At 40.7% G+C, this 18,729-nt stretch overlaps 1 protein-coding gene across 2 annotated transcripts in view; it reads left to right on the top strand.

The window, feature by feature from the left end:
* Window positions 1-18,729, top strand: part of LOC124038255 (cGMP-dependent protein kinase 1-like) — a 181,692-nt gene that overhangs the window by 87,490 nt on the left and 75,473 nt on the right. For both annotated transcript variants that reach the window (XM_046353886.1, XM_046353883.1), the window contains exon 3: window positions 1,494-1,607. In XM_046353886.1, the coding sequence (XP_046209842.1) occupies window positions 1,494-1,607 (114 nt within the window). The remainder of the gene's footprint in view (window positions 1-1,493; window positions 1,608-18,729) is intronic.

The raw sequence follows: 18,729 nt of genomic DNA, 5'->3' as shown, positions 1-18,729 counted from the left end.
GGAGGGCCAGTTGGTCAGGATGACGTCTATGAGGGTGCCCTTGTTTACAGAGTTAGGGTTGTACCTGGTGGGTTCCTTGATGATCTGTGTGAGATTGAGGGCATCTAGCTTAGATTGTAGGACTGCCGGGGTGTTAAGCATATCCCAGTTTAGGTCACCTAACAGAACAAACTCTTAAGCTAGATGGGGGGCGATCAATTCACAAATGGTGTCCAGGGCACAGCTGGGAGCTGAGGGGGGTCGGTAGCAGGCGGCAACAGTGAGAGACTTATTTCTGGAGAGAGTAATTTTTAAAATTTGTAGTTCGACCTGTTTGGGTATGGACCTGGAAAGTATGACATTACTTTGCAGGCTATCTCTGCAGTAGACTGCAACTCCTCCCCCTTTGGCAGTTCTATCTTGACGGAAGATGTTATAGTTGGGTATGGAAATCTCTGAATTTTTGGTGGCCTTCCTGAGCCAGGATTCAGACACGGCAAGGACATCAGGGTTAGCAGAGTGTGCTAAAGCAGTGAGTAAAACAAACTTAGGGAGGAGGCTTCTGATGTTGACATGCATGAAACCAAGGCTTTTTCGATCACATAAGTCAACAAATGAGGGTGCCTGGGGACATGCAGGGCCTGGGTTTACCTCCACATCACCCGCGGAACAGAGAAGGAGTAGTATGAGGTTACGGCTAAAGGCTATCAAAACTGGTCGCCTAGAGCGTTGGGGACAGAGAATAAGAGGAGCAGGTTTCTGGGCATGGTAGAATATATTCAGGGCATAGTGCGCAGACAGGGGTATGGTGGGGTGCGGGTACAGCGGAGGTAAGCCCAGGCACTGGGTGATGATGAGAGAGGTTGTATCTCTGGACATGCTGGTTGTAATGGGTGAGGTCACCGCATGTGTGGGAGGTGGGACAAAGGAGGTAACAGGGGTATGAAGAGTGGAACTAGGGGCTCCATTGTGAACTAAAACAATGATAACTAACCTGAACAACAGTATACAAGGCATATTGACATTTGAGAGAGACATACAGCGAGGCATACAGTAATCACAGGTGTTGAATTGGGAAAGCTAGCTAAAACAGTAGGTGAGACAACAACAACTAATCAGCTAGCACAACAAACAGCAGGTAAAATGGCGTTGACTAGGCAACGGGGCCGACAGATAAAACAAACAAGCAGAAAAGAGTACTGTGATTAATGGACATTGTTAAGCCATTGTGAAATGTGTGATTTCACAGTCTACTCTATTCTGTATCATAGTGCTTAGCTAGTGCATACTAGTTGAAAATAATGTATGATCCATACAGGGATTGAACCTACAGTCTATCAGTTTATTAGCATCATGCTCTGATGTACTGTACTTTGCTAGATGGGCGATGATGATGTGCAAAGTCAAGTACAGGTGATATGTCACTTCTTTGTGTATTTTTCAGATACATTTAGGGTGTTTGTGTCTATTTTCCAGATACATTAAGATATTTTGTGTTTGTGTGCATTTTTCAGATGGTAGGGTGGAGGTGACAAAGGAGAGTGTGAAGCTGTGCACAATGGGACCTGGGAAGGTGTTTGGAGAGCTGGCCATCCTCTACAACTGTACTAGGACAGCAACCATCAAGAGTGAGTTTACACACACACACACACACACACACACACACACACACACACACACACACACACACACACACACACACACACACACACACACACACACACACACACACACACACACACACACACACACACAAACCAACCCAGTGATGTGCAGTGAGGTCGGTGGCTATTATCAAAGCCAGATTTACTCACAAATAAACCCCAATGAAGCCCAAGTGAACCATACAACCAGAGTGATATAGGCTATTAACCAAAATTGACAAACAATTTTTCAAATGTAAATACCTATGTAGCCAAGATACACTACACAAGCAGTAGCCTCCAACGGTGGTTTATTTAATGTAAATTCATACTCCATAGTCTTTTCCAACGCACTGGCGCTCACAAACACACACAATAGTTTTATTACGTGAAATATTATTACACACACATACATTGATTATACCAAACATATACCACCCCCCCTCCCCAAATGAGTGTTCAATGCTGTCATCAAGGCAAAGGGTGGCTACTTTGAGGAATCTCAAATATAAAGCATATTTTGATTTGTTTAACTTTTTATGGCTGCAAGGGCAAAATATTGAGTAGCTTGGATGAAAAGTGCCTATATCAAACGGCCTGTTCCTCAGTCATAGTTGCTAATATTTGCATATTATTATTAGTATTGGATAGAAAACACTCTGAAGTTTCTAAAACTGTTTGAATGATGTCTGTGAGTATAACATAACTCATATTGGCAAAATCCTGAGTTGAAATCAAAACAGGAAGTCAGAAATCTGAGCTTGTATTTATTCACCAGACTCCCCAATGAAATCCCCTTGAGATATGAATGATGTTGCACTGCCTAGGGGTTCCACTAGATGTCAACCATCAATATAAATTATAATGAGGCTTCTATGTTGTTGTGGGAGTGAATGAGAGCAGAATATATCAGATGTCCAAAAAGCAGCCATTTTGTGATCTCACTTTTTCCTCATGGTAGTCACTTACGTTCCATTGCTCACGTAGACAAGAAGGAATACTCCGGTTGGAACTTTATTGAAGCTTTATGTTAAAAACATCCTAATGATTGATTCTGTACTTAGTTTGAAATGTTTCTTCGACCGGTAATATCACTTTTTGAGTTTTTGTCCGATATAACACTGACCAGAATTAGCGTTTGGATATGTATACCAAACACGCTAACAAAAGAAGGTATTTGGACATAAATAATGGACATTTTCAAACAAAATTAACATTTATTGTGGACCTGGGATTCCTGGAGTGCTCTCTGATGTAGATCATCAAAGGAAAGGGAATATTTATCATGTAATTTCTTGTTTATGTTGACGCCATCTTTGCGGCTCTGGTGTTTTTACTTTTGATCGCCGTCTCAGAGTATTGCATGCGTTTTTCTCCCGTAAGGTTTAAAAAAAATCTGACACAGTGGTTGCATTAAGGAGAGGTATATCTATAATTCTACGTGTATAATTTGTATTATCATCTACATTTATGATGAGTATTTCTGTTGAATGATGTATCTACGCAAAATCACTTGATGTTTTTGGAACCAGTGAATCTAACACGCCAATGTAAACTCAGATTTTTTTATATAAATATGAACTTTATCAAACAAAACATGCATGTATTGTCTAACATGAAGTCCTATGAGTGTCATTTGATGAAGATAATTCAAGGTTAGTGATTCCTTTTATCTTTAATTCTGTTTTGTTTGTGAATGCTATATTTTGCTGGAAAATGGCTGTGCTTATTGTTGTTTGGTGGAGACCTAACATAATCGTTTGTAGTGCTTTCGTTGAAAAGCCTATTTGAAATCGGAGACTTTGTTGGGTTTAACAACGAGAATGGCTTTAAAATGTTATAAGACACATGTATGTTTTAGGAATTGTAATGATGAGATTTCTGTGGTTTGAATTTGGCGCCCTCTATTTTCACTGGTAGTTGTCATATCGATCCCGGTATCGGGATTGCAGCCATAACAGGTTAACACTTTTTTGGTTACTACATGATTCCATATGTGTTATTTCATAGTTTATATGTCGTCATTATTATTCTACAATGTAGAAAAAGGTAAAAGAATCTCAGTCAAGGTGAAACAGCCCTCTACCCAGTGGGCACACACTGGTTGAATCAATGCTGTTTCCACACCATTTTAATGAAATTACTTTGATCCAACATCGAATATATGTTGAATTGACGTGTGTGCCCAGTGGGGAGCCACAGCATAATGGATTTTGCTCTGGTTGAGTGGCTCAGTAGACAAAAGTGGCGCATGCAGCTCACCATTTTTGTTATTTCCTAATTGTTGTGCTTAAGTTTACACCTTAGGTGTTACCACCATAGGCCTACACACATTTCATTGAGCCTGTGTGTTCTATGAGTCTGTGTCAGGATGAGGGACATGTGTTTATGGAACACAGAGGACATGGGTACAGATTGGAGATGTAGGGTTGGATAGGACTAAAACAGGAACAACACAAGGTGGCACATAGCCTAGTGGTTAGAGTGGTGGACTAGTAAATGCAAGGTTGCAAGATCAATTCCCTGAGCTTACAAAGCAAAAATCTATTGTTCTGCTCCTGAACAAGGCAGTGAACCCACTGTTCTTAGGCTCTCATTGAAAATAAGAATTTGTTATTTTAACTGACTTGCCTAGTGAAATAACAAAAAACATGATCAACATATCACTTTATGTTAGCACATCTACAATGGATGTATGCTGCTTCTGTACAGCTCAATAATGTTGTATCTGAAACTATATCAGTTTCATTGGCAGGTCCCAGTCAGATTCACATAATATCCCTGAACTTAACCTCTATTGAGTCATTAATAAATTACTCACATAAAGCTGTGATGTATCAGCGACCCAGGTGTGAAGGATAGAGGGTCCTTGGGGAGGGGCGTTGGGGAAGAGGAGAGGGCATGAGGGGGAAAGCTATTTACCTTCCTCACCTATGATTAATAGAGGTGAGGAGGCTGTCAGTCAGCAACCTTCTACCTGTTCCTCTGGCCGGAGTGTTGCATCTCCTGGCTCCATTGCCATGGTGTTGAGTCCTCAGAGAGGGTTGAGACTAGGTCTCTGGGGTATTCCCTACAGTTAGAGTGTCACCCTTCACAGTCCCCTGCCTCCTTACACTCCCACTCACACGTCCCCCACTACCACTGCTCACACAATGTAGAATTACTCTGTGTGTTTTTGTGTGTGTGCATGTGAGTTATTTAATAAAAACATATTTTTCTGCCAGTATGAAGCATCTGGGAATGGATATGTACAGTATATGTTCTTCCAGGTGACTTTTCAAGTGCGCGCTCCTCTATGTATCATTTCAAATCAAATGTTATTGGTCACATACACATGGTTAGCAGATGTTATTGTGAGTGTAGTGAAATGCTTGTGCTTCTAGTTCTAATAGTTCAGAAATATCTAACAACTACCTAATACACACACATCTAAGTAAAGGGAAGGAATAAGAATATATAGTTGAAGTCTGAAGTTTACATACATGTTACGAATCCCTTTTGGCCCGACAGTCTAGGGGGGATGGTAATGAGACCCGTAACATAACTCATGCAAATTAGTATTGTGACAAAGTAAAAGTGTGCACGAAATAACCACGACAACAGAAATCTACCGTCAAACTCTAGGTTTATTTATAAACACACGGTAATGGGGGGAGCAGGAAAAGGGGCTGAGCTGGACCCAAGGAAAGAAACAATAAATATACAAAAACACCCCCTAAGCTAGACTAGCCTACTTTAACAATAACTAACTAACTAACCAAAAATACAGTGGGTGGTCCGCCCAGTTCTACCTAGTGTATTTAACAAAGTTCACCTATGGGAAGTGTATGCCCATGGGCGACTTGTCTTGGTTTCCCCTTTTTCCCACCAGCAACAAACAAACACCATAACCAAAAACAATACTCACAGGTGATGACAAAGTGCTATGAGGTGCTTAAACAAAAGAGAGGTTAAGACACAAAGCGAGAGTGAAACACAGAGACCTACAGACATGGCATTTACAGAGAGATTGAGCTAGAGATTGAGCTAGAGATTGAGCTTTAGAACAAACAAATGATGGGGTTTTTAAACCATGGGGAAGGAACTGTGATAGGATAGGAAGTAGGAGGAGGTGTGTCTTCTGATTGATGATTGATTGTTGACTGATTGGGGAGTGATGGTTTTCACCTGTGAGGGGAGAAGGAGAGAAAAGAAACACACACACAGGATACACACACACACAGGATAACTGTATCCGTAACAATACACCTTAGCCAACTACATCAAACATTTTGGGTAGCCTTCCACAAGCCTCCCACAATAAGTTGGGTGAATTTTGTCCTATTCCTCCTGACAGAGCTGGTGTAACTGAGTCAGGTTTGTAGGCCTCCTTGCTCGCACATGCTTTTTCAGTTCTGCCCACAAAGTTTCTATAGGATTGAGGTCAGGGCTTTGTGATGGCCACTCCAATACCTTGACTTTGTTGTCCTTAAGCAATTTTGACACAGCTTTGGAAGTGTGCTTGGTTGGGGTCATTGTCCATTTGGAAGACCCATTTGCGACCAAGCTTTAACTTCCTGACTGATGTCTTGATGTTGCTTCAATATATACACATAATTGTCCCTCCTCATGATGCCATCTATTTTGTGAAGTGCACCAGACCCTCCTGCTGCAAACACCCCCATAACATGATGCTGCCAACGCTGTGGTTCACTATTGTGATGGTGTTCTTCGGCTTGCAAGCTTCCTCCTTTTTCCTCCAAACATAACAATGGTAATTATGGCCAACAGTTCTATTTTTGTTTCATCAGACCAGAGGACATTTCTCCAAAAAGTACGATCTTTGTCCCCATGTGCAGTTGCAAACCGTAGTCTGGCTTTTTTTATGGCAGTTTTGGAGCAGTGGCATCTTCCTTGCTGAGCGGCCTTTCAGGTTATGTTGATAAAGGACTCATTTGACTGTGGATATTGATACTTTTGTACCAGTTTCCTCCAGCATATTTACAAGGTCCTTTGCTGTTGTTCTGAGATTGATTTGAACTTATTGCAAATGTACAAATGTCAGCCAGCAAGTCAGCATCCATCAGTCAATAAGATATCATTCTGAAAATTTGATTTGATTTGACACCAAACTGATACAAACTGACACCAAACCCACTTTGTCCAACTCGTTTAGAAGCCAAATGTCACATTTCAGAGCAGGTGCAAAATTCACAGTGCCTTCTGTTTAAACCATAATAAAAACTTAATACACGTAGTTATGTTCTAGCTGCGGGTCCAGTTCCAGCATTGTGTTTAGGCCTAGTTGAGGCGACCCTGAATCCCGAGTTTTGGCTCGATAGGTCATTCGGTGCCCCAGTAGCAACCTTAATTAGTGCTGAAAATTCACTTTTTCCGGGCTTTGTTATGGGGTCCCTAAAAGAGCTATCGGACAGAAACTTTAAGGTCCGTATCTATGGGCCGAGGCGGTTTCAATGCACCTTAGACTTGTGACTCTGGGACTTTTCTAAATGTCGACATATTCGCGATGGTCAAAATGAATTGAAATCATTGCAAATGTACAAGGCTGTTCCTCGGACGGAGAATCTTCTAGAGCCACATAACTCACTGTGCATGACCAACTTAATTCCTAGACCATGTATATATAGTTTCAGAGCTCTAGGTCTGACGGTTCTTTCATAGTTCGAACGCAGGTAACTATTGCAGGCTCTTTGTGTCTTTAAGCCCCTCACTGTTTCACTCCCCATTGACTGTGTGTGTGTGTGTGATTTCAGAAAATCAAAGACAATCACAGAAATCACGTAGAGCTCCGAAACCCACCTTAACGGATTTGTCTGAACACGCCACAACTGGATCTGTAACCCTTTGAAAGAAAAACACATTTATTTGACCATCACCAATTGTACATGGTACGATTTCTCGTAAATTACGATAGATAAATGGCTGGTTCTTTTTTCCTGACACCGTAGGTTCATTTACTGTGCCTTGAAGCGGTCAAATTAGCGCTCTACTTTTGTGTTTGACCTTTAAAAACTTCTTAAGGATACCACCCCCCCCCCTCTCAATTTCCGCCTGAAGACATACCCAAATCTAACTGTCTGTAGCTCAGGCCCAGAAGCAAGGATATGAATATTCTTGATATCATTTGAAAGGAAACACTCTGCATTTTGTGGAAATGTGAATTGAATGTAGGAGAATGTAACACCATAGATGGTAGAAGAAAATACAAGGAAATAAACATACATTTTCTGTTTTAATTGTTGCTGCATCACCTTTCAACTGAACAAAAACCGCCAAACATACAGATAGGATGCTGGGGATGATTTGAATGAAGAACATAAGATGGCAACAGTATTTGAAAAAAGTTTCAGAGCATTCTAACATACCCCTCCAATTTTTTTTATATTAAAAATATGAAAATATGAAAAAAAATGTAAAATAACAAGGGTAACTATCAACACACATTCAATGTATATTGTACAATATTGTGAACACCCTCAGTCCTCTACACAATATTGTGCTTCTGATGCCATGCCCAATAGCAGTCTCTTTCTGCTGTAGAGCAGAGGGTTACTGAACAGGTGGCGCAGGTGATGGGGCATTTCCTGTGACAAAGTGCACATCGACGCCTCCCCACTGTGCCCTTTTTGCCCTGAGGCACATTCATGCCTGCAGAGCTGAATCTGGGCAGGTAAACACCACTGGTTGGAGCAGAAGGGACAGAGGTAGAGGGGGCAGAAGGTGAAAGCATACCTAGCCCAGAACATAGCCCAGTTGACAAATTATTACAAACAGTAACCAGCCAAGCAGAAGCGTTACAAAACTCAGAAATAGAAATAAAATTAATCCCTTACCTTTGATGATCTTCATATGGTGGAAATCAGAAGACATTCATTTACTCAATAAATGTTCCTTTTGTTCGATGAAGTCTCTTTATATCCAAAAACCTCAGTTTTGTTAGCGTGTTTTCTTCAGTAATCCACAGGCTCAAACTCAGTCAACAATCAGACAAAAAAATCCGTAAAGTTCATAGAAACATGTCAAACAATCTTTATATTCAATCCTCAGGTAGTTCTTTTAGCCTAAATGATCTATAATATTTCAACCGGACAATAGTGTCGTCAATATAAAAGGTAAACAAGAAATGCACATGCGCCTGAAAAAACTCTGTGTCATGTTAGGGTCCACTCGTTCAGACTGGTCTTACTCCCTCATTTATAAGAATTCAAGCCTGAAACGATTTCTAAAGACTGTTGACATCTAGTGGAAGACATAGAAACTGCAAATGGAGTCCTAAGTCAATGGATACTGTAATGGCATTGAATAGAACACTACTTCCTGAATGAATTTTTCTCAGGTTTTCGCCTGCTAAATCAGTTCTGTTATAATCACAGGCACTATTTTAACAGTTGTGGAAACCTTAAGAGTGTTTTCTATCCAAATCTACCAGTTGTATATATATGCATATCATATCTTCTGGGCCCGAGTAGCAGGCCGTTTAATTTGGGCATGCTTTTCATCCAAAATTCCGATTGCTGCCCCCTACCCTAATGAGGTTAACTCTCTAACTCACTTTCTCTATCAATCTTGTCAATAATATCTTGTAGATCTGTATACTATATGCCTTTGATTTTCCAGATTTACTCGCCATAATTCTTTCAATAAAATATCAGAAAATGATCTCGACTCAATACTGCTTCGTGCAAACAAAGTGGCTCCTTCGGGTAGAAATTACAATGGTGAATGGCTGTGGTACACTCAACTTTCGTTTAAGAGCTGGTCTTCCCGGATATAAAAATTAGATTTTGCTGTATACCTCAGCCCATTGGCTATCTACCAAGCGAGATTTCAAGACGATCAGTGGTGATTGGGCAGATATACAGTCATTCAAAGAAGCACTGGTGATATCATTGGCAAGCAGGAGGTCATTGTTTGGTGTGTTCAAATCAGTTCCTTTCGGTCAATACGCCCCGTAAAAAGAACCATCAAGTATGGTTGTGTTACTAACAAACAGAGGATTACAATGAAACCAACCATGACTAGATAAACGTAAATGTAGTGTGAGTAATTTTATTGAATGTTTCGTTGAAAGTTGAAAGTTGAAGCCGTTTACAAAATGTGTCATGTTATGCTGTAAAAATGGATTTAATCGAACAAAACAACCATTTATTGTGAAGATTGGACCTTTTGTATTGCCAAAAAAGAAGATCAACAAAGGTAATTGATTATTTTATTACTATTTCTGACTTTTGTGACGCTAATACTTGGTTGGAAAACGCTAGTAATACTTGTGCGTGTGGTGCACTGTTGTCAGATTATCGTAAGGATTGCTTTCGCCAAAAAGCATTTTAAAAATCTGTTACTGCGGTTGGATTAACCTGTTGCGACTCTAGGGGCAGTATTTTCATTTTTGGAAAAAGAAGTTCCAGTTTTAAACAGTATATATTCTCACTACAAGATGCTAGAATATGCATATAATTGACAGCTTTGGATAGAAAATACTCTAACGTTTCCAAAACTGTAAAGATATTGTCTGTGAGTATAACAGAACTGATGTTGCAGGCGAAAGCCTGAGATAAATCCAATCCGGAACTGCCCCAGGTTTTGAAAGCGCTGCGCTCCAATGAGTCCTTATTGAGCTGTGAATGTGCAATCAACGAGCTTACACTTTCTACGTATTCCCCAAGGCGTCTACAGCATTGTGATGTAGTTTTACGCATTTATGTTGAAGAATAGCCGTAGGCGGCCACATTGCGTAAGTGGTCACATGGTGGCTCCGAGAGAGATTCTCGCGTAAAATACAGAGGTAGCCATTACTCCAATCGGTCCTACTGAAAAACTAATTGTCCCGACGGATATATTATCGAATAGATATTACAAAAAAACGTTGAGGATTGATTATAAACAACGTTTGCCATGTTTCTGTTGATATTATGGAGCTAATTTGGTAAAAAGTTCGGCGTTGTAGAGACTGCAGCTGTGTTTCTCCTCAAAGCAAATGAAAAATACATGCAGCTGGAGATTACTCAATAATTGCAACAAAGGACACCGAGCGGCCACCTGGTAGATGTAGTCTCTTAAGGTCAATCTTCCAATGATTTGCCTACAAATACGTCACAATGCTGTCGACACCTTGGGGAAACGACATAAAGTCTAAGCTCATTCGTGACCCATACACAGCCATATAAGGAGACATTGGAACACAGCGCATTCAAAATCTGGGGCACTTCCTGTATGAAATTTCATATTGGTTTCGCCTGTAGCATTAGTTCTGTGGCACTCACAGACAATATCTTTGCAGTTTTGGAAATGTCAGAGTGTTTTATTTCCAAAGCTGTCAATTATATGCATAGTCGAGCATCTTCTCGTGACAAAATATCTTGTTTAAAACGGGAACGGTTTTTATCCATAAATTAAAAGAGTGCCCCCTATATCCAAGAAGTTAACCTCACTTGGGTACAGGGCAGAATTTTCACGTCTTGATGAAAAGTGCACCCAAAGTAAACTGTCTGTTACACAGGCCCATAAGCTAAGATATGCATATATATTGGTAGATGTGGAAAGAAAACACTCAACAATTTCTAAAACTGTTAAAATAAGGTCTGTGGGTATAACAGAACTGATATGGCAGGCGAAACCCCGAGGACAAACCATCCCCCCCAAAAAAATAATTTCAGCCTATCACCATTTTCAATGGGTGTCACTTTTCCCAGGTTGCAGTTCCTAGGGATTTCACTAGATGTCAACAGTCTTTAGAAAGAGCTTCAGGCTGGGTTTTGGAAAAATGAGCCAGAAATGGTAGTTTTTCTAGGTCGCTCCCATTTTGGCTGTAGTGTTTCCAAGCGTGTGAATGAGAGCGCGTTCTTTGGTATTTTTCTCCGGTAAAGACAATAACGATTCTCAGTCTTAAATTGTATTGTTTATTTACATATTAGGGTACCTAAGGTTGGATTATACACATTGTTTGAAGTTTATTAGTAATGTTTGGGATTCATTTTGTATGCATTTTGTTTTCTGGGAAACTAACTAAACTCTGCTAAACTGAGTTTTTATGGATATAAAGGACATTATCGAACAAAAGGACCATTTGTGATGTAACTGGGACCTTTTGGAGTGCCATCAGAAGATGATCATCAAAGGTAAGGCATTTATTATATAGCTATTTCTGAATTTTGTGTCTCACCTGCCTGGTTGACATATGTTTTTAATTTTTTTGTATGCAGGGCGCTGTCCTCAGATAATCCCATGGTGTGCTTTCGCCGTGAAGCTTTTTTGCAATCTGACTGAGCAGCTGGATTAACAAGAAGTTAAGCTTTATTTCGATGTATTACACTTGTGATTTTATGAACGTTAAATATTTATAATTCTGTAGTTTGAATTTTGCGCTCTGCAATTTCACCGGATGTTGGCCAGGTGGGACGCTACCTGCCCATAAGAAATTAATGCCTTTCTGTTGTTGATTTGCTACTGTGTTTTGGGTCGTTGTCCTGTTGCATCGCCCAACTTCTGTCGAGCTTCAATTGGCGGACAGATAACATTACATTCTCCTGCAAAATGTCTTGATAAACATGGGAATTCATTTTGCCGTCAATGATAGCAATCTGTCCAGGCCCTGTGGCAGCAAAGCAGCCCAAACCAAAATGCTCCCTCCACCATACTTTAAAGTTGGGATGAGGTTTTGATGTTGGTGTGCTGTGCCTGTTTTTATCCACACATAGTTGGAGTGTTGTGTGTTCCTTCTTTCCAAACAACTCAACTTTAGTTTAATCTGTCCACAGAATATTTTGCCAGTAGTGCTGTGGAACATCCAGGTGCTCTTTTGGGAACTTCATATGTACAGCTATGTTTTTTTGGACAGCTGTGGCTTCCTCTGTGGTTTCCTCCCATGAACACCATTCTTGTTTAGTGTTTTACGTATCGTAGACTTGTCAACTGAGATGTTAGTATGTTCCAGATATTTCTGTAAGGCTTTAGCTGACGTTCTAGGATTCTTCTTAACCTCATTGAGCATTCTGCGCTGTGCTCTTGCAGTCATCTTTCCAGGACGGCCAATCCTAGGGAGAGTAGCAACAGTGCTGAACTTTCTCCATTTATAGACAATTTGTCTTACCGTGGACTGCTGAACATCAAGGCTTTTAGAGATACTTTTGTAACCATTTCCAGCTTTATGCAAGTCAACAATTCTTAATCTTAGGTCTTCTGAGATCTCTTTTGTTCGAGGCATGGTTCACATCAGGCAATGCTTCATGTGAATAGCAAACTCACATTTTGTGAGTGTTTTTTATATTTCAGGGCAGCTTTTATCAGCTCTTATCTTTTGGAGAAGTCATTAGCCTAGGGGTTCACATACTTTTCCCAACCTACACTGTGAATGTTATTTCATAGTTGATGTTTTCACTATTATTCTACAATGTAGAATATAGTAAAAATAAAGAAAAACCCTTGAATGAGTAGGTGTATCCAAACTTTTGACCGGGTACTGTATATATTCTGTATATATTAGACTGTCAGTCCTTTCATGAATAGCACTATGAATATGAGAGCGGTTTCATTTCTCCAGCATCATCTCTCAGCTTTTTACCAAGAGGCAGGGTCATGCTTTGTTATCGTTTCAACTGCGGATTGCCCATTTAAGCTAAAGCATGGTTTCAACTGGTTTAAAGCAGACATCAACTGACTATGTGTCCTGCTCGATTACATTTCCACTAATATATTGTATATGGAAATGCTTATGTGATTGGGGTTTTCTCTTCATCCTGATGTATATTATTTTCATATAATTATATAGGAAGTAAGTGCTGTTTAAAATGATTAGAACTAATGTTTTTTTCTCCCACAATGTGACTGAACATGTACTAGTCTTTAGACAGGGACTGTCTGTGGAGATGAGGGCACTCAGAACAGAGGGAGGCAGTGAGAGGAGAGCACTTGTACCCCCAGGAGGAGGTGTGCTGTGTATTTGCGTCTCCACTTGTCACACACATCTCATATCACCACAAACAAGAGTCTTTATAGAGTTGGAGTGTCTGCCCTTGAAAGAGAGAGAAAAGGAAATAGAGGAGGCAGAGAGCTGCAGGCATACAGAAAGAGATAGAGGTAAATTCAAATGAGAGATGAGAGAGGAATGCAGAAAGAGAACGAGATGAAAAGTGAGGAAGGTGAAGAGAGAGAAATAGAAAGCTCCAGGAATTCAGTGTGAGAATAGCTCTGCATCTTAACAAAAATGTTTTAATGGACATTTTTTATGGTAATTTCTGTCAATACGAACATAGGCATGGTAAAAGAAAACTATTGAAAATAACATGAGTGATCATTAAGATTCAACTTCAGACAAAATAATTTCTGACATTTTTGTAGGCTATTGTTAGTCAACTTATCTGTAATTAGATACATGTATCTTCTCTTATGTCATTATATGTTGCCATAGAAGTCTAAATAAACCCTTTGTCACCAGAGTAATGTCATAAATCGATGTAATAAATGCTTCAACTTAGTTTACATTTGTAAATCTCTGTCATCTTTCACGGACCAAAGACATTAGGGACCAGGGAGAAAATGCGAAAATAGAAAGCTGTGAAAACGACCCAAAATGTTCCGGATAAGATTTTGGTTCGGCGTGGATGCATATTTTATATGGTTGAAATACTATCAGCTTTTATGATGCTGATAAAGATGGCACCTCTACAGATGGTATCTAACTGAGCTTTCACATTCTCTAAAGATGCTGAAGAAAATCAGATTTCTCCACTCCTGTTCCCGAGACAAAAATTTTCCTACATTTGGTATATCGTTTTACTGCAAGAAATGCTTAATTTTGCAGGAGTTAATATTAAGGCTGTGTGAGAGGTTATAGACCTACAGTCAGTGTTCAGATTTCAGTTTTTATATAACCCATCTGAAAAGTAGACTACAGTTCCCTTGACGGGCCATAGGCCTATTTGATGTCCCAGCCGTGACTTTCAAATTTGTATTGCGCCTCAATCACCACATATAACATGTCACTGCTCTCATCCTCTTTTACCACTTCACCAAATCTTCCATAAAACATTACTTTCCTGGTCTTCCTTTCTCTTTATTTTCAATTCTCATATTGCAGCTTTTCTCTTATTGAATTAAACTCCAACATTGCCATTTTTGCCTCTGTGGATTGAGTAACCTTTTTTTGCCAGTTCCCAAAAGCATTTGGCCCTTTACTTAACTAGGCAAGTCAGTTAAGAACAAATTCTTATTTACAATGACTGCTTACCGGGGAACATTGGATTAACTGTTTTGTACAGATTTTTACCTTGCTCAGGGATTCGATTTCAGCAACTTTTCAGTTACTTGTCCAACACTCTAACCACTAGGCTACCTGCCACCCTGAAGTTTAGGGACTAATGTAAATACATTTCACAAGAATGATACATTTATGGATGTTTTATCTTTAGTCAAGCCTTCATCTACCTGCCCTTCATCCACACAATATTTGACGACCCTAAACCCGTCCGCCTTGCGGATATAACCATGGGGACTGCGGGTTATGAGTCAACCCGCGCATCACTAGTGTGTGCGTGACTTTGTGCGGGTATCCTTTTTTAGACTAAGCTGTCGGTGTCCACGAGAACAGCTAAACCGGATGGACAATGTATTTTGAGTCACACCCTTGAAACAAGAGTTCCCACAAAAACATTTCTTATTTGGCTTTTTTTCACAGTGATTTTGAACCATGGTTGGTTGCTCGTCTTAATGAGCTATTTCCCATCTAGGCTTACAGATGTTGAACGCTGGGCCCCTGCTGAGATAGGAAGCTTTTTAGTAAGAGTGATTGGTGTTTCTGAGTAGAGAAGGATGCCCTATCTGACCCAACTATACTAAGGGCTCTATTTTCAACTGTAAGGAGGTGCAAGTGTCAAACGCACATTAGTTTGTAATTTAGCCATGTAAAAACTGGTGCCCAGGTATTTTCCAGCCCTAACGCCAGGTTTGGCAATTTACCTGTCTAACAACATCTCACTCATGCTAAGATGGGAGGGGTGGCAATATCTGAGATGTGTACTTAAAAGCAAGTGCAAAAGTGATAAATTTGCGATAATGTGACGTTAAGACCCACAAAAAGCAGGTCCTAACGTTAACAGTTGATAATGGCATGGAATTTGACTGCGGAACTGCAGGCTATCCAGCCATTATGCACAGTGCCCATGGAAGAGAGATGTGATTTTTGTGCCTGTGAATCTTGCCTTTAGAAGCATAAAACTATTGTCCCCCCGTCTACTTCTTTAATTTGATTCAAAACCAAGAACAGACTACCCTCCCCTTAATCAAGGCTGGTTTATCAGCAACGCATAGGTGTATAATTTTATCCTGGCCATTAGCCAAGTCGCCTATGAATAAAGGGGTTTTAAATGGTCTACTGAGTGTACTTTGAAATATTTTAGGTTTTTGCCATCATGCATCATGCTTTTTCATTATTCATAATTCATATACTTCATTATGCTTGTTTAAGTAGGCTGTCCATCCTGATTTTCAAAGAGTGCACTTTGTTGGATTACCAAAAACACGTTCCTCCACAACCTTAGTCCTCCTATAATGCCAAATCAACTGCAGATTTTTTTGAGAATCTACCTCACACATTACCAATGATTCAATTGACAGGAAGAGGTAGGGTTCAAATGTTTTCAGAAGATGAGCAGGGACTCTGCTGTCCTAGCTTCAGGGGGAAGCTGGTTCCACCATAAGAGTGCCAGGACAGAGAAGGGCTTGGACTGGGCTGAGTGCTACCTGCCCTCCCATAGGGGTGGGAGGGCCAAGTGACCAGAAGTGGCAGAACGGAGTACTCAGGTTGGTGTGTAGGGCTTGAGCAGCCTGAAGGTAGGGAAGGGCAGTTCCTCTTGCTGCTTTGTAGGCAAGTACCATGGTCTTGTAGTGGATGCAGGCGGAACTGCAGCATTCTGGATAAGTTGTTGATGGTACTGTCGTGGATTAATGTGACAAACTGATGTGGTGACATCCTGAAGGAATGTGAGGGGATTACACGGACTGTGATGAGTAAAGACATGAAATTTACCTCAGAGGCTGGTTGATTTAATTCTATGTAATATCTTAACTTAGCACGAGTTATCAGTATAGAATAGAACAATGGCGATGAGGATGTTTGAAAATGACAGTTAAATCTTAAAAGTGAGTTAGTGTTGTCGAAATGGAAAACACTGTGCCAAAGTGTGACTGCTGCAATGAGCCCACTACACTAGGGCCACGCTGGACCTTGTGGTTGACGGCTTTTGAGCTGTTCGCGAATGGTAAAGGATCAATACTGTCCAGTGATGTTGATGCGGTTACAAAACAACGGAGGAGAGCTTTGCTTTTACATTAAGCTGGGACAGATGTGCAGGACAATTTCTCCACACTCGCAGACACTGGAGAACCAACGGACTATGTCAGGGCTGTGGCAGCGTTAAAACCCATATTTCATGCCACAGGTGAACACAGAGTTTGCGGGACAGACATTTTATCAACTGACACAGAAAACTGGTGAGACAGTTCAGCAATTTGTTACTCATCTTAGGCAAGCAGCTAAAGACTGACTTTGCTGGAGATGAGGACAATCACATTAGAGATGCAATAATGAGCAATTGTAATTCAGAATGTGTGCCAAAAACTATTGGAGGACCGTGGGCTAATATTAGGCTGTCACTCGAGCTAGCCGCACAATGTGAAAGAATTTAAGTGCAAATGGCCGCCATGCATGGGAGTACAAGGGCAGCAGGTAGCCTAGTGGTTGGAGTGTTGGGCCAGTAACCAGAAGGTTGCTGGATCAAATCCCTGAGCTAACAAGGTAAAAATCTGTCGTTCTACCCCTGAGCAAGTCAGTTCAACGGGCACTGTGGATGTTGATTAAGGCAGCCCCCTGCAACTCTCTGATTCAGAGGGGTTGGGTTAAATGCGGAAGACACAGTTCAGTTGAATACATTCAGTTGGACAACTGACTAGGTATCCCCCTTCCCCTCATAATGCAAGATATGCTGATTTCAAAGCTGACTGTAAGCAAAAACATGAATACAGATGCTAAATATGAGACGGTGCATCATGTTTTCATACAGATATAAAAAGACTCATATTTGGAGTAACATCGGCGAGCAGAAAGGGAAATCCAAGACCTATGCAGACAACCGTCGTAAAGGTGGACGTCGGCGATCAGGTTCTCCTAAAACAGGACAAAACAGACAAGTTCACAACAAGATATCACACACTGATCAATAAAGAGGGAAACAATGTGGTTGTTCAATCTCCAACTGGAGCCAGGTATTCAAGGAATACAACAGTCGTGAAGAGGTATATATTTTTGAGCCGGATCCACAATCAAAGGACAACACACAACTGAAAGAGACTGAAACAGAGTCCTAATCTGAGACCGTACATATAATCCAAACCAGAGAACCTCTGTGAAGGATCACCACAGACACCCAAGCCAGTCAGGCCTCAGACAAATTAAACCGCCACGGAAGTTAACAAACTTTGTCATTAAATAATTATCCCGTACTTAAATAAGTGAAAACCAGTATAAACTGAAAAATGCGAAATCTAAAAGGACTCATGCGAAGACTCAATGTTTGAGTTGTGGAAAAGTGCAGAAGGTTTTGTTACAAGAAAAGGAAAGTCCATTAGAACAGAAATAAGACATTAAACAGATTTCAAATGTTTATTGATAACATAAAGGTTGCTATACAGATAAAGTGCTGTTGTGGATGTCAGGTTGACATTGAAGTTCATATCCAAGTAAAAGGGGGGATGTCGTGTATTGATGTGACGTACTGAGATACAACGTCACAATAGGAATGTGAGAAAAGGGGGAAGATGGAAAGTAGTAGTGTCATCTGCATAGCAATGATAGGAGAGACCCTGTGAGGATATGATGGAGCCGAGTGACTTGGTGTATAGAGAGAAGAGGAACTAGAATCAAGCCATGGGGGACACTAGTAGTGAGAGTACGTGGTGCAGACACAGATCCTCTCCAGGTCACCTGCTAGGAGCGGCCTGCCATGTATGATTCAATACAAGAGTGTGCAGAGCCTGAGACACCCAGCCCTGAGTGTGTGGATACAAGGATCTGATGGTTCATGTGTCAAAGGCAGCGGATAGAGGATTGTGGAGG

This window comes from Oncorhynchus gorbuscha, linkage group LG06 (genome assembly GCF_021184085.1).
Source record: "Oncorhynchus gorbuscha isolate QuinsamMale2020 ecotype Even-year linkage group LG06, OgorEven_v1.0, whole genome shotgun sequence".
Taxonomy (NCBI): Eukaryota; Metazoa; Chordata; class Actinopteri; order Salmoniformes; family Salmonidae; genus Oncorhynchus; species Oncorhynchus gorbuscha.
The sequence above is the reverse complement of the archived record's forward strand: the minus strand, read 5'-3'. Positions and strand labels throughout refer to the sequence as shown.